The sequence below is a fragment of the Thalassophryne amazonica genome, chromosome 7 (genome assembly GCF_902500255.1).
Source record: "Thalassophryne amazonica chromosome 7, fThaAma1.1, whole genome shotgun sequence".
Lineage (NCBI taxonomy): Eukaryota > Metazoa > Chordata > Actinopteri > Batrachoidiformes > Batrachoididae > Thalassophryne > Thalassophryne amazonica.
The window spans coordinates 64,427,455-64,441,997 of NC_047109.1; the positions used below are offsets into that span (position 1 = coordinate 64,427,455).

Here is a 14,543-nt window from a genome sequence, read left to right on the forward strand (position 1 = left end):
GCTGAACACTGGAACCTGCTGGACAGTTCAGGATTGTGCATCTATCAAATTGGGAACTTAATATTTAAAAGGCTACCATCCACCCAGGGTCTATACGTGCAAGATCATGCACGCTGCTTGTCTTATATCTATTAATGTAAACCCAGTGAATGTTAAAACAAACTAAATGTACAGCTAAATGTGTTAAGAAGAACATATATGTGCAAACTGTGGAACTTCAGGTATAACTAAAATGTCTATGTTGGCTTCTGTAACAAAAAAAATATTTTCAGACATCCAAACAGGAAAACTGAATCATTTCTTTGCAACACAAAATGTAATCCAGACAGACTAGTCATGGTGTGACCACAAAATGTCAGCCTACATGAAAATAACTTTCTGGATGCAAAAATTGTGAAATTTCTAGGGGGAAAAAAATGAGCTGTGCCTGGTAGCATGTTACATCATGGTTCATGCACAAAGTGTCACCTCAGGTGTTGCGGTTCTGTTAAATTTGCATGATATTATAAGCAACAAGAACAAGGAAACTTTATTTGTGATGACGCATAAGAAGTGATCTGCACAAAGGTGATGGATCTCTCACATATCAGACTGACAATCTGACAAAATTTGTGCTCATGTGTACATTATTGCCTCCTGTCAGCTGGTTGAGTTAAGGCCAAAATAAAACAACCACTCACATTGTGAGCAATAATCACATGCACTGTACTGTAGTGTGCACCCGCCGCATACAGAAGACGTGTTGGCAGGCATCTCGACAAGTATGAATAAGACCATCTGGGAAGAATTATCCTCATTATAACCAACAGCTAACAGTGATTTACACAAAGCTGTATTCTGCTGTTCCACAATCTCATAACGATAAGCATTTTATCATGATTCCCACCCACTTACCACCCCCCCCCCCCCATTTTGTATTTTCCATTTTTCTCAGAGGAGACGTAGCAAAATGACTAATTAACAATATTAATCTCCATAATTCAGAGAAAACTTGTGGTGTTCATCTGTTCGCAGAATGAAACTCATATGTGGGATGCCTGTATAGAACACATGGATCACGATCAGGAATGTTAGACATCTCATTTTAATGAGAGACTATTGCAGCCCAGTGCAGGAGCACAATCTCACTGACCACAGCAGAGGTCAGGCCTCCAACTTCAGCTCACCGTTCAGGTTTTCTGTTAAAGAAAAACAATCTGTTCAAATGCACCCACAGTGTCAAACCTGATAACTTTGTGCAAATCAAACTGTTACATTAGTTAGGCTTAGTTAAACAATTCATCCACTGAAAATTAGTATATTATATTAAATTAAATAATTCCCTTCAGTGCTTCATTCGTAATGTCTTAAAACATTTTGCACTTTCGTTACACGTCTGAGTTAGGTTTTGAGCTAGGTACCGTATTAGTCACAGGGGATTTTGCAAGTCTGGGAGGTTCTGGGACTGATACTCCGGAGCAACTAGTAAAGTCCCTTCGGCTGCTCCCTTGTTTGCACTCGGTGTCGCCACAGCAAATCCAAGGTGGATCTGCATGTTGAATTGGCACAGGTTTTAAGCTGGATGCCCTTCCTGACGCAACTCCACATTACATGGAGAAATGTGGCAGGGGTGGGATTTGAACCCGGAGCCTTCTGAACTGAAACCAACCGCATTAACCACTTGGCCACCACCCCTCCCATACTCCGGAGCAACTAATATAGCAAAAAATCATGCACTCATTATTAATAATAGTTATTACAACAACTATTTATATCGGGCTTTCCCAGGAACTGAAGTACAAAACAAAATAAACTCCAATAATAAGAGAATAAATGGTACTCATAAAAGGACACCACCACAATGCACAAAAAAATTAAAGAGCTGATAAAACAGAAAAAAGGTGGGACTTATACTCTGGTGGGGCTTGTACACTGAAAAATGCAATATGTATAACATGTATGATATGTAAGGATGGCTAGGTTAGCAAAGTACACTGTATTTATTTACATGTGATCACTTGATCATAACATCGTAGGGAATATGTCTGTGTCCAGGCACCCTTAGTACTTTGCTAAAAAACAAAACAAAACAATGTAATTTATAATACCTGAATTGAAGCCAAAACACGGATACTTTTTTGGAATTGGACATTTTCACCATTTTATTCATCTTTAAAGATGGCTGTCTGTCTTACTTACAATGCAGAATTGTTATGTTTGTGTCACAGTTACAAACTGAACCCAATATGCAGGCAGGCAAGACAGGAGGTATGATTTAACATTGATGATTTATTCTCCAAATACCAAAACACCAACCAGCAATAACGTGAATACAAAAAGTCCAAATACGTGAAAATTAAGTCCAATAAATGAAGAGGGAATCCCGAGGGAAAACATAGGCTAAAATAAAACATGATAATACGTCCAAACCTGCAAACTATAATGACAGTGTAGACAGGAAAAATAAGACAGACTATGCAAAACGAACAAAGTAACAACCACCAACAAACTCACGAAACTAGAGTACTTACAGAGCAAGAGAGTAACCAAATGAGCAAGACACGGAAACACAGGAACCAACAAATGAACAGGGACATGGTGCAGGCTTAAATATACAGACACTAAATTAACAAAACACGTGACAACAGGATATCATCATAAACTCAAACACAATAATCAAATAACAAGCCAAGAAAACAAAATGCAGGAAACTAATATGGATGTCAACAGTGAACAAAGTGCCAAACAGGGAAACAAAACATGATAAACCAAAGAACACATACAGAAGACAAAAATGATGAAACCCATAAAGACAAGGAAAGGTGACAAGGACCAAGACTAAGACTACAGTGACTGGAGACACCGCAAAGAAGACAAATACAAATGACCAACAAGGACAGGGGAGTGAATAGAACAGAATACAAGACAAAGAATAAAATGAACACAGCACAAAAACCCACAATGCCGGCAGAATGCAGCAGGAAAATGCAGAATGCCCCTCTAATGCTGTCCATGCCACTCAAGATCTGGGTGGAATGCAAGCAGGGGTGGGGGGTCCGTAGCAGGGCAAGCACTGTGGTCTGATCTTTTGAAGACCTGCTGTGATCCACTGCTGGGTGTTGAATTACATCCAACCCATGGACCAATTACATGTAAACCAGGGTCCCCTGACCATTGCATCACTGGAGTGCATGTATGATTGGATTATTGCGGACATGTGATCACCGACGTGCACACCCACGAATCTGGAGTGGCGGAGAGGGGCGCCGCGAGGCGTCCAGTGCGGCGACGCAAGCGATCCCGGAGAAGCTGGCGGGACCCCCGGGGAGAGTTCTCTTTTCCATTTCCATAGTATTCCATTAACTTTAACTAGTAATGACTTCATGACTTTCTTTGCTAACAAAATTTTAACTATTAGAGAAAAAATTACTCATAACCATCCCAAAGACGTATCGTTATCTTTGGCTGCTTTCAGTGATGCCGGTATTTGGTTAGACTCTTTCTCTCGATTGTTCTGTCTGAGTTATTTTCATTAGTTACTTCATCCAAACCATCAACATGTTTATTAGACCCCATTCCTACCAGGCTGCTCAAGGAAGCCCTACCATTATTTAATGCTTTGATCTTAAATATGATCAATCTATCTTTGTTAGTTGGCTATGTACCACAGGCTTTTAAGGTGGCAGTAATTAAACCATTACTTAAAAAGCCATCACTTGACCCAGCTATCTTAGCTAATTATAGGCCAATCTCCAACCTTCCTTTTCTCTCAAAAATTCTTGAAAGGGTAGTTGTAAAACAGCTAACTGATCATCTGCAGAGGAATGGTCTATTTGAAGAGTTTCAGTCAGGTTTTAGAATTCATCATAGTACAGAAACAGCATTAGTGAAGGTTACAAATGATCTTATGGCCTCGGACAGTGGACTCATCTCTGTGCTTGTTCTGTTAGACCTCAGTGCTGCTTTTGATACTGTTGACCATAAAATTTTATTACAGAGATTAGAGCATGCCATAGGTATTAAAGGCACTGCGCTGCGGTGGTTTGAATCATATTTGTCTAATAGATTACAATTTGTTCATGTAAATGGGGAATCTTCTTCACAGACTAAAGTTAATTATGGAGTTCCACAAGGTTCTGTGCTAGGACCAATTTTATTCACTTTATATATGCTTCCCTTAGGCAGTATTATTAGACGGTATTGCTTAAATTTTCATTGTTACGCAGATGATACCCAGCTTTATCTATCCATGAAGCCAGAGGACACACACCAATTAGCTAAACTGCAGGATTGTCTTACAGACATAAGACATGGATGACCTCTAATTTCCTGCTTTTAAACTCAGATAAAACTGAAGTTATTGTACTTGGCCCCACAAATCTTAGAAACATGGTGTCTAACCAGATCCTTACTCTGGATGGCATTACCCTGACCTCTAGTAATACTGTGAGAAATCTTGGAGTCATTTTTGATCAGGATATGTCATTCAAAGCGCATATTAAACAAATATGTAGGACTGCTTTTTTGCATTTACGCAATATCTCTAAAATCAGAAAGGTCTTGTCTCAGAGTGATGCTGAAAAACTAATTCATGCATTTATTTCCTCTAGGCTGGACTATTGTAATTCATTATTATCAGGTTGTCCTAAAAGTTCCCTAAAAAGCCTTCAGTTAATTCAAAATGCTGCAGCTAGAGTACTGACGGGGACTAGAAGGAGAGAGCATATCTCACCCATATTGGCCTCTCTTCATTGGCTTCCTGTTAATTCTAGAATAGAATTTAAAATTCTTCTTCTTACTTATAAGGTTTTGAATAATCAGGTCCCATCTTATCTTAGGGACCTCGTAGTACCATATCACCCCAATAGAGCGCTTCGCTCTCAGACTGCAGGCTTACTTGTAGTTCCTAGGGTTTGTAAGAGTAGAATGGGAGGCAGAGCCTTCAGCTTTCAGGCTCCTCTCCTGTGGAACCAGCTCCCAATTCAGATCAGGGAGACAGACACCCTCTCTACTTTTAAGATTAGGCTTAAAACTTTCCTTTTTGCTAAAGCTTATAGTTAGGGCTGGATCAGGTGACCCTGAACCATCCCTTAGTTATGCTGCTATAGACGTAGACTGCTGGGGGGTTCCCATGATGCACTGTTTCTTTCTCTTTTTGCTCTGTATGCACCACTCTGCATTTAATCATTAGTGATCGATCTCTGCTCCCCTCCACAGCATGTCTTTTTCCTGGTTCTCTCCCTCAGCCCCAACCAGTCCCAGCAGAAGACTGCCCCTCCCTGAGCCTGGTTCTGCTGGAGGTTTCTTCCTGTTAAAAGGGAGTTTTTCCTTCCCACTGTAGCCAAGTGCTTGCTCACAGGGGGTCGTTTTGACCGTTGGGGTTTTACATAATTATTGTATGGCCTTGCCTTACAATATAAAGCGCCTTGGGGCAACTGTTTGTTGTGATTTGGCGCTATATAAAAAAAAAAATTGATTGAATTGAAATTGAATTGATTTCTTTGTGAAGGGCAGGGCGCCCTGGAATGGGTTCGCCCCGAGAGAGGGGCCCGTGCCCTGGAAAGCGTCGCGGTTCCGGCGGCGTCCGGTGAGCTCTCGCTGGCCCTTGAAAATCTGGGGGAGAGGGTGTAAATCTCGCGCCAGGCCGTACCCATATCCGCAGCAGGTCTCCAAGGTGAACAGCCTCTGGCATGTTGGAACAAGGCGGGTCAGGGAAGTCGGCAAGTCAGATCCGTAACTTCGGGACAAGGATTGGCTCTAAGGGCTGGGTCGGTTGGGCTGGGGTGCGAAGCGGGGCTTTCACCCACAGCCGTTACTACCGGCAGGGGTGAAAGTAAGATTAGATTCTTGCAGGAACGGTGCTATTCAAATAATTTTTTTGCTTACGCGGAGACGCACTGACATGCAGCGCCTGTAATCGCAGTGTAACATCCAAAATGAGCATGATATCACAGTAATATCACGTTAAAATGGCTGTTAGACCCCGTCTAGACGGCCGCAATGTGCATCAGCGCATCACAGAGACACGCTGACTCGCTGTGACACATGGTGTATTTGGTGTGATTACGCAATATTCACTTCTAGTGCACATAATGATTGTCTGCCACAGACTTTGCACAGTACAATATTTCCTTTGCGCGCCCTGAACAGGATGCAAGGGGGGAGTCCGTCTCATCGGAAGGCTTTAAAACAGTTGGCTTCTTCAAAATTGTTAAACAGACATCACATTTTGCAATGCAATAACTGAAGCTGAGCAGCTTACAAGCAATCAGTGGTTATCAAAACACCTTGTTTCTCACATGAACAGTCATGAACAGAAACTCTGACAGACGTCACATATGAGGCCAACAATGGTGTGAATAAACAACGTTTCTGTTTGGCTGCATACCTAGAACTAAAGTTTCAATTTAAACTAATTTTAGTTATGGGTAGTATAAAACTGTTTTTAAATGCATAACATGATATATTTCCTTTGAAATACAGGTCAACAGCATCCACCACTGGCAGGACATCCAGAAGACATACAGACTGACCACGGCAGTTCAACCTGTGTGTTCAGTAACGGAATGTAGTGATCATCCTTACACCAAAACACAGCACTGCACGTTTAATGGATGGAAGGTTCAAAGTTGAATTCCTTCCTTCATAATCTCCTACAGTCATCTCCTCAAGTGTGCACATACAATAAAGCATTGTGATAACAGACAGCAACCTTGCCTGGAGCAAGAATGCATGACAAGACATTGGAATAAGATGTTTAAAAGACATTTCACATTTTGTTTTCCTTGGCCTCTCTTATGCGCATCCACAGGAACGCACATAAGGAATAACAGAACAAGAAAGAGAAAATGTGGTCACAGACACAGGGCTTACCTTTGATTGATGAATCTGGACGCCATAGATGAGAAAATTTCTTAATTTGGCTGATGAAGCCAATTTCATGATTGCAGCTGCCTCTGCCATCTTCCCGATGATTGACAGCCCATCTGTATCACTCAAATGCACCTTTCAAAACAAACACTACATCAGAAAGTACATTTGTCTCTTACACACACAGCGATTATGTCCTTTTTCACACAATTACAGCACATTGTTAAAGTAGCTGTTTAAACTTTCTGCACTCAATGGTCAATATAACTCTTGATGTAATTTTCTGTTCAGTGACGAGCACTGAGAACAAACACACGGTAGATGAGTGCTTATCTTTTCTATGATGTAATAGCTGGATTTCCCTAAAGAGAAATGAGTGTTTTAAAACATTCTAGAAACTAACCTAAACAGGATTAATGTGTCCTCCCACTGGAGAAATCAGCACCAAAATGAATGCATCATCGATTATTCTCATCCCTGCTTCAAGAAGCATTTTTTATTTTTTTGTTGTTGACCTAGGTCGATAGCAGCAATTAATCAGGTGCTCTGTGTAAAGACGGCCGCAAATATCGCAATATTTTCTTCGATCACTTTGGGAAATAAAATGGAATTTCACAGAAAACATAGCCACAAGTTTCCTAACTCTAAGGGAATATATGCAGCATTTCAGATTTGTAAGAGTGGGGCTCACAATCACTGACATATAGACATATGCAGTCATCACAATGTCATTGGGCATGGGAAAAAAAACAAAAACACATCACGGTGTAATTTAATGTTATATAACAAAACATAAAGCATAATATGAAGTTGCACAGTGTAATGTTACAAAGCGTGACCGGGTATGGGCACAGATTGAAAATGCCATTCCCATCCAACGGTATGAGCTCAGAAACCCAAACCTGAGATTATTCCAATCAGGGAGATTCAGAGTCAGGTTGCTAAAACAAACAAACAAACAAAAAAAAAACATATATTTTGGCAGAACGAGTGTGCTAACAGTTTAGTTAGCAAAAACACTAGAGACACCCACATCTTAGTGGAAGAATGTCATTGTGTGTAATCATCAGTTGTTGTCTGTATGTGGCCCTACGACAGACTGGCATCCTGTCCAGGGTGTACCCTGCCTCACGCCCTATGACTGCTGTGCTAGGCTCCAGCACCCCGCAACCCGATCTTGGATAAGCATTTGAAGATGAGTGTGTGTGTGTACAATCATCAGACCAAAGACAAAGTTTTCCTTAAAGTTTTAAATTAAAGTTTTCCTTTTGGGTCACAAAGTGTGTACATGCAGAAAGACAGAGTAAGGCAAATAAAGAAAAAATGTAGACGGTGCAATATTCTTGTTACTGTGTACTGCCTAAGGTTATTATACTATCAATCAGCCGACCCATGCCTAAAAATTGTAACGTAGCACAGCGTGACAGTGGGATCGCTCCCTGCTAACAGTGAGAATTGTGGGAACTTGGATGTGCTTTCATGTTAGGGCAGAAAGTCACGAGGTTTCAATCAAATAAATCTGCATGGCATGTGCAGTGATCAAGTGTGGTTTGGTAGTTAAGCAAAAATGTCTTGTCAGGTTTATTTAGACTTATTAAATGGCTATGGTGCGTGTGTTAAAAGGATACAGAAATCGTGCTTTCTCAGATAGAAATATACTATCAATGTGTTTGGTGAGCTCTCGGGTCTGTTTTGGTGAGTTAGAAACTGATGTTGGCATTTCAAGCAGCCCACGTAGTATGCAGAGGAGAGCTGTGGTGGTTTTTCTGAGACCTGTTTGGTTTCCAAACAGCTACAGTGCTCCTCAGCATACCCAAGGTGGACACAAGGGTACATTTTTACAAGCAGGAAAAAAACAGACAAGGTTTGGATCAGCTTCTCATACGTCAACCCAGATGAAACCAAATCTGCCCTGCCTCAGATGTCTGTACTCAAACACACGCAAAAGAAAGTTCATTCAAAGTGTGGGAAATGACACCGCAACGTGCTTAGGTGTGTGCTCACAGACCAACAGTAATAACCCAACTTTTAAACTGATTTTAAAGGATACAAAAGGTCTAATGAAGACCTGATGCAGTCCGTCACCGCAACGTGAACACATGCATACAAACAAATCTCAATTTTGTCCATTGAACATCCTGAGTCGAGTACTTGTTCCCTTCATAATTAGGGTATTTATTGCATTTATAGCCAAGCAACTGAAGGTAAAAACATGATAGTGGGGATGTTAAGCATAAGAATTGTGCACAAAATGACAGAAGCATGAAACTTTCATGATTTGCTCTTCATAAGCTTTGATTTAAGATGTGGAGATGTTTGCAGTTTGATCCCTGGGGTCAACTAGAGGTAACTGACCTCTAGGATATGAAATTTCTATGTATAAAATGAGAAATTGACATGTCTTAGGATCTAAATGTGATGGAAATGTGAACAAAATGTGTATTTCCACGTTTATGAGCATGAAAAACTCATTTCTGATGAGTCCAATTGCCACAGAGGTCAAAAATTATCACTCTTAGAGGTCAAAGGTCAAGGTCACTGGAAAATATCCCACATTTTGGTCAATCTAAATATATAATGTACAGCTTCTTTGTATTTTAGCAAACAATGCCATGTTATGCATCACCCAAACTTAAAATATAGTTTCTTGTTCATTGTCTTTCATTTAGTGTATTGTCCTTACAATATCTATGCTATCTGATCTAAATAATAGGCATAGTTGGGAGGCACAGTCAGACTTATATTCCATACCATGCGGAGGTGAACATGCTCTACAAAATTTTCCCACACACATTAGCTTGTCAGAAACCACTGTTGGTTATGTTGAAGGTGTATTAATTGATGGTGCTGCGCATATGCTCAAGCCAGGCACTGCTAAAACCTTTCAGGACTATGCTGACAGTGTTTTTATACCATACATAGTATCACAGTTGACAGGCACAAGATGCATCGACATTGTTTGGGATGTGTACCAAACAAATAGCCTAAAGCCATGACAAGACAGAGGAGAGGAAAGGGAACTCAGAGAAGAGTGGAACCAGGCACTCTGATGCCAAAGAACTGGAAAGATTTTTTGTCTGTAGAGGAAAACAAAGCCGAGCTATTTCAATTTCTCTCTATTCAAGTGATTAATACACCATTACCTCTTGACAAAGAAGTGTATGCCACAAACAATAATACTGTCCTCTGTTCTCCTGGGGGTTTTGACGTGAGTCTCCTGTGTCCATGCACTCATGATGAAGCTGATACTCGTCTCTTTCTTCATGTGGCGGATGAAGCCAACAAGGGAACCAAGAAAGTGATGGTGCGAACTGTTGATTCTGACGTGGTCATCTCAGCAGTGGATGCCTTAAAGAAAGTCAGTCTGGAGGAAATGTGGATTGCCTTTGGAGTTGGTAGCAGTTTCTGTTATATAGCCATTGACAAGGTGGTTGCTACACTGGGTCCTTCCACTAGTTCTGCACTGCTAGCATTTCATTCTTTTACTTGCTGTGATACAACTTCTTCATTCTGTGACCGTGGTAAAAAGACTACCTGGGATACATGGCGTGTATATCCAGAGGTTACAGAGGCTTTCCATGAAATGTTGCAAATGCCTCAAGAGTTGAGTGATCTTTCCTTGTCTCAGCTTGAATGTTTTGTTGTACTGATTTATGACACGAGTGCACGCTCAGAAGTCAATGAGGCAAGAAAGCATCTTTTCACCCAGAGGTCAAGATCACTGGAAAACATCCCCCCTACACAAGATGCTTTGAGACAACACATCAAAAGACTAATGTACCAAGCTAACATATGGAACCTTTCCTTGGTTTCTCAACCACATCTGCCCAGTCCCTCAGACTGGGGATGGATTGACACCGATGTTGGTTGGCAGCCACTTTGGACAACTCTCCCTGAGGGATCACAGCTTTGCTATGAACTTGTGCACTGTGGTTGCAGAAAGGGCTGTGTTGGACACTGTAAATGTAAAAAGGCAGCATTAAAATGCAGAGCACTGTGCACATGTTCTGGTGACTGCAGTGACTAAAACATTGTTCACTAGTTCTACTAGTTCGACCTTATGACTGTTTGATGTGATGCAAGCGCACGTGTTTGACTTGGTAGCTGGCCTTGGTCCTGGAATGATTGACGCAGAGATCATAGAGAATGGTGTCCGCTTCCACCCCTTATGGATATAAGAGAAGAGCCACAAGTAAAATGGAGGAGGAGAGGGAGGGATAATTTGCGGAGCCAGGGTGCATTATGTGAGGATGAGCTGGCGGATTTATATCTCCTGGAAGATGTGAGATAGGTGAGTTGATGGCTGCCACTCATCCTATGGGCTCCTCCCGAAATATGTTTAGAAAACAACATTTGTAACGATACATGTTGTGGACACACCAAGTTATACACCCTTCTTATGAGTTCAAGTCTGTTGTTTCTGACGTGTTGAGGTTATTTTTGTACATTTTTGTTGTATCCATGTTCATAGGTCTGTTCTTTTGCCTGGTTCATATTTACATGTAATTGTTTGATAAAACACAATGCTGTACATTTCATATTTAGATTGACCAAAATGTGGGATCTTTTCAAGTGACCTTGACCTTTGAACCCTAAGAGTGACTGTTATTGACCTCTGGGGGTATTGGACTCACCAGAAATGAGTTTTTCATGCTCAGAAACATGGAAATATACATTTAGTTTACATTTTCATCACATTTAGATCCTAAGACACGTCAATTTCTAATTTAATACATAGAAATTTCATATCCTATAGGTCAATGACCTCTAGCTGACCCCAGGGGTTAAACTGCAAACACCTCCACATCTTAAATCAAAGCTTATATCATCAAGAGCAAACCATGACCGTTTCATGCTTCTTTCATTTTGTGCACAATTCTTATGATAATCAGAGCTTAACAGCCCCACTATGAATAAGATTTTCAAAATAATTATGCATTAAAAAGATTTAAACTGTAGATTGTTTCTGGAACCAAGAGTAGGATGTTGCAGTAACATCAAAATCAAGGTTGGACTCCACAGTAAGACCAAAATTTATAGTTTTATTTACATGATTTAAGTATGTACACTGGTTACGCTTGATCTAAATGTTTCTAAATAATAATTTTCTTATGTTTTGTGTCAAAATAACAAAATATTCTTATGTTTCTAATTGATCATGGACAATCGATGTACATATGAGGGTCGGCTGAAAAGTTCTGCCTCCTATATGATTGTTTCTATAATAAGTAAGATACTCACATGAATCGCATGTCTGCTTCAAGCTTGTAATGTTCTCTATCTGTCAGTGTCATTACTTTTCCGTATCGTCACGTTCAGTGGTGGGCACAGATAATCAAAAAATTAACTTCGATAACAGATAATCAGATAACTGAAAAGTTATCTTTGATAAAGATAAAATGATAAACCACTCAAAAAATGTATCGGAAGTTACAGATAACCGATAAATTCCAGTGTTGTCTCTGGTATACTTGCAACTACTAATAAGCCGATTTTGAGTTTTAACACCACGATCACTTCTGAAAGAATCAAAAGCGACAACAGACCCAAACAATGAGCCAGCACTTCTGTCTTTGAACATCTTGCCCCCTGCTGGAAGCTCTTGTTTACTACATGGCTTCTAGCACTGATGCAAGCTGAGAGGAGCCACGAAACGCAACTCTACTCAATCACAATGCTGCCATCAGGCGGAGGTCTTGGAAAATAAAGTAGTGCTGAGTTATGTTTTGGTGTATAAATAAAATGAATACTGATAGAATAACTCCATTAATGTCAATTCTGTCATTTGTACAAAGTTAAAATATAACATATATATTTTAATGCTGAATAATGCACTAATTCTGAAGTTTTGTAACAAACACAGACAGATCACAAAGGATTCTGGGTAAAATGTGCCTCTGTAAAAACACTGATTGGTTGAGTCATTCATTATGTAAACCAGCACGTTAATGTGATGTGTGTCGTGTGTTGGTGTTTACCGATAAATGTGCTTTTGTAAAATATTCCATTTTTTTATTTGTAAAAACAGGTATTTAAAAAAAACAAACAAACAAAAAAAGCCAAGTTGTAATTAGATAACCGTCTAACTGGTGTCAAAATAAATAGAATGCTGCTATGATCTATTGGTGCAGGTGTGAGTTTTGGCCCTTTTTCAGTTGATTTTTCATTGGTGCGAGAATTTTTGGATCGCACTGAGATTCAGGTTAATCGTTGCATCCTGCATCGTTTAGTATACATGGAGTAACAAGCTGCGTTTAACATCTCACGACCACCTCTTGCACTGTGCCTGTGCAAACACCGCAGACCTGTCTTGTAATGTTTTTTTTGTTTGTTTTGTTTTTTTTTTTAACTTTGATGTCTCCCATCGAGAGTTTTTGTAAATTAAGTTTGAAAAAAAGCTTCTGTTTACGTTTTGCTTCTGGACACATGAGTCCGACGTGTGGTTTTTGAACGTACAGTGTGTGTGAGAACATAAATCATGCGCTCTGAACTTTTACACCGTGCGGTTCTGTGGTACATTTTGAGCTGGAACCGAGTACAGTGATTGAAAATATCAGCCCAGCTTCAGTTTGAATACTGCCATGAACACTACTGGCCAGTAGATGGCAGTAGAGACTTGCCAAAACAAAATTCCAGATAATCTGTGTCTGCTGCTACTCTGCTACATTTAAGATGCGTGGAATTTAATAAATGCGAACACAATAATGTCTATAAACCCAGAGAAAATATTCACAAGAGTTTTAGGCACTAGAGTTTAATGCTGTTATCCGTGGAGCCTGATCAGAGTGTCTCAAATGCATTTTTCATGTCGTGAACATACTGAGATTATCCTATACCCATAATGCACCTGGACACAGCATGTCCACACTAAAATCTTAAAAATTAGCGCATTACTTTAAAACAACATATATATGATATTTTCACTTGATAAAACTTCAGACATAACATTAATTTAAATAACTTGTCTGAAATTAGTTTGGTTAAAATTTGAACCATAAGTTAAAAATGTATGCCTCTGGATGACTTGAGTGATATTGCCATCGTATCAGTATGGGGTTAAAATAAATGAGTTTTGTTTTTTTTTTTTGGTGACCAGTTCTCCTTTGCCTGCAGAGGATAGAGCGGTTTCTTCTAGAACTAGCTCTAGAAGCAGCTCTCCTTCTTTTTTTTTTTTTTTTTAAACAAAGGGTAGAACTACACATCTGCTACTAAACATTTAACAGGTAGGTAAGTAAGTCCCTTCGGCTGCTCCCTTGTTTGCACTTGGGGTCCGGATCTTTATGGCTCATTCCTTTCAAAGAGCTGTTCAAAAAACAGGCTCATATGGCTTTTTTTTTTTTTTTTTTTTTTTTTTTAAGTATTTTAGGCTTAATTATCAATTTCCACTATGTGTGCATTCATGGTGGTGCATGCTGCAGTGTGCATGTGCACTTTGCCATTACAATGCATTCTGGTTAGAAATTCCTAGCGCCATTTGTGACATAAATTGATAATTAAGCCTAAAAATATTTTTTGATATTTGATATTTGATTTGATATTTTTTGATTTTGAAAGTTTTTGTATTACATGTTCTTTTTTCTATTCACTCTAAATCTGATATCACAGCCATTATTGAATTATTTGGAAATACTGATGATAACCCCATTATAATATGTTGAAAAGAATTTTCTGAGACTGGGTGACTTTTTTCCTAA

General features: G+C 39.7%; 1 protein-coding gene across 3 annotated transcripts in view; it reads right to left on the reverse strand.

Annotated features, from left to right (window-relative positions):
• The window catches only part of crppa (CDP-L-ribitol pyrophosphorylase A), a 125,154-nt gene that overhangs the window by 41,302 nt on the left and 69,309 nt on the right, over positions 1-14,543 (reverse strand). For all 3 annotated transcript variants that reach the window (XM_034174330.1, XM_034174332.1, XM_034174331.1), the window contains exon 9: positions 6,853-6,984. In XM_034174330.1, coding sequence (XP_034030221.1) covers positions 6,853-6,984 — 132 coding nt within the window. The remainder of the gene's footprint in view (positions 1-6,852; positions 6,985-14,543) is intronic.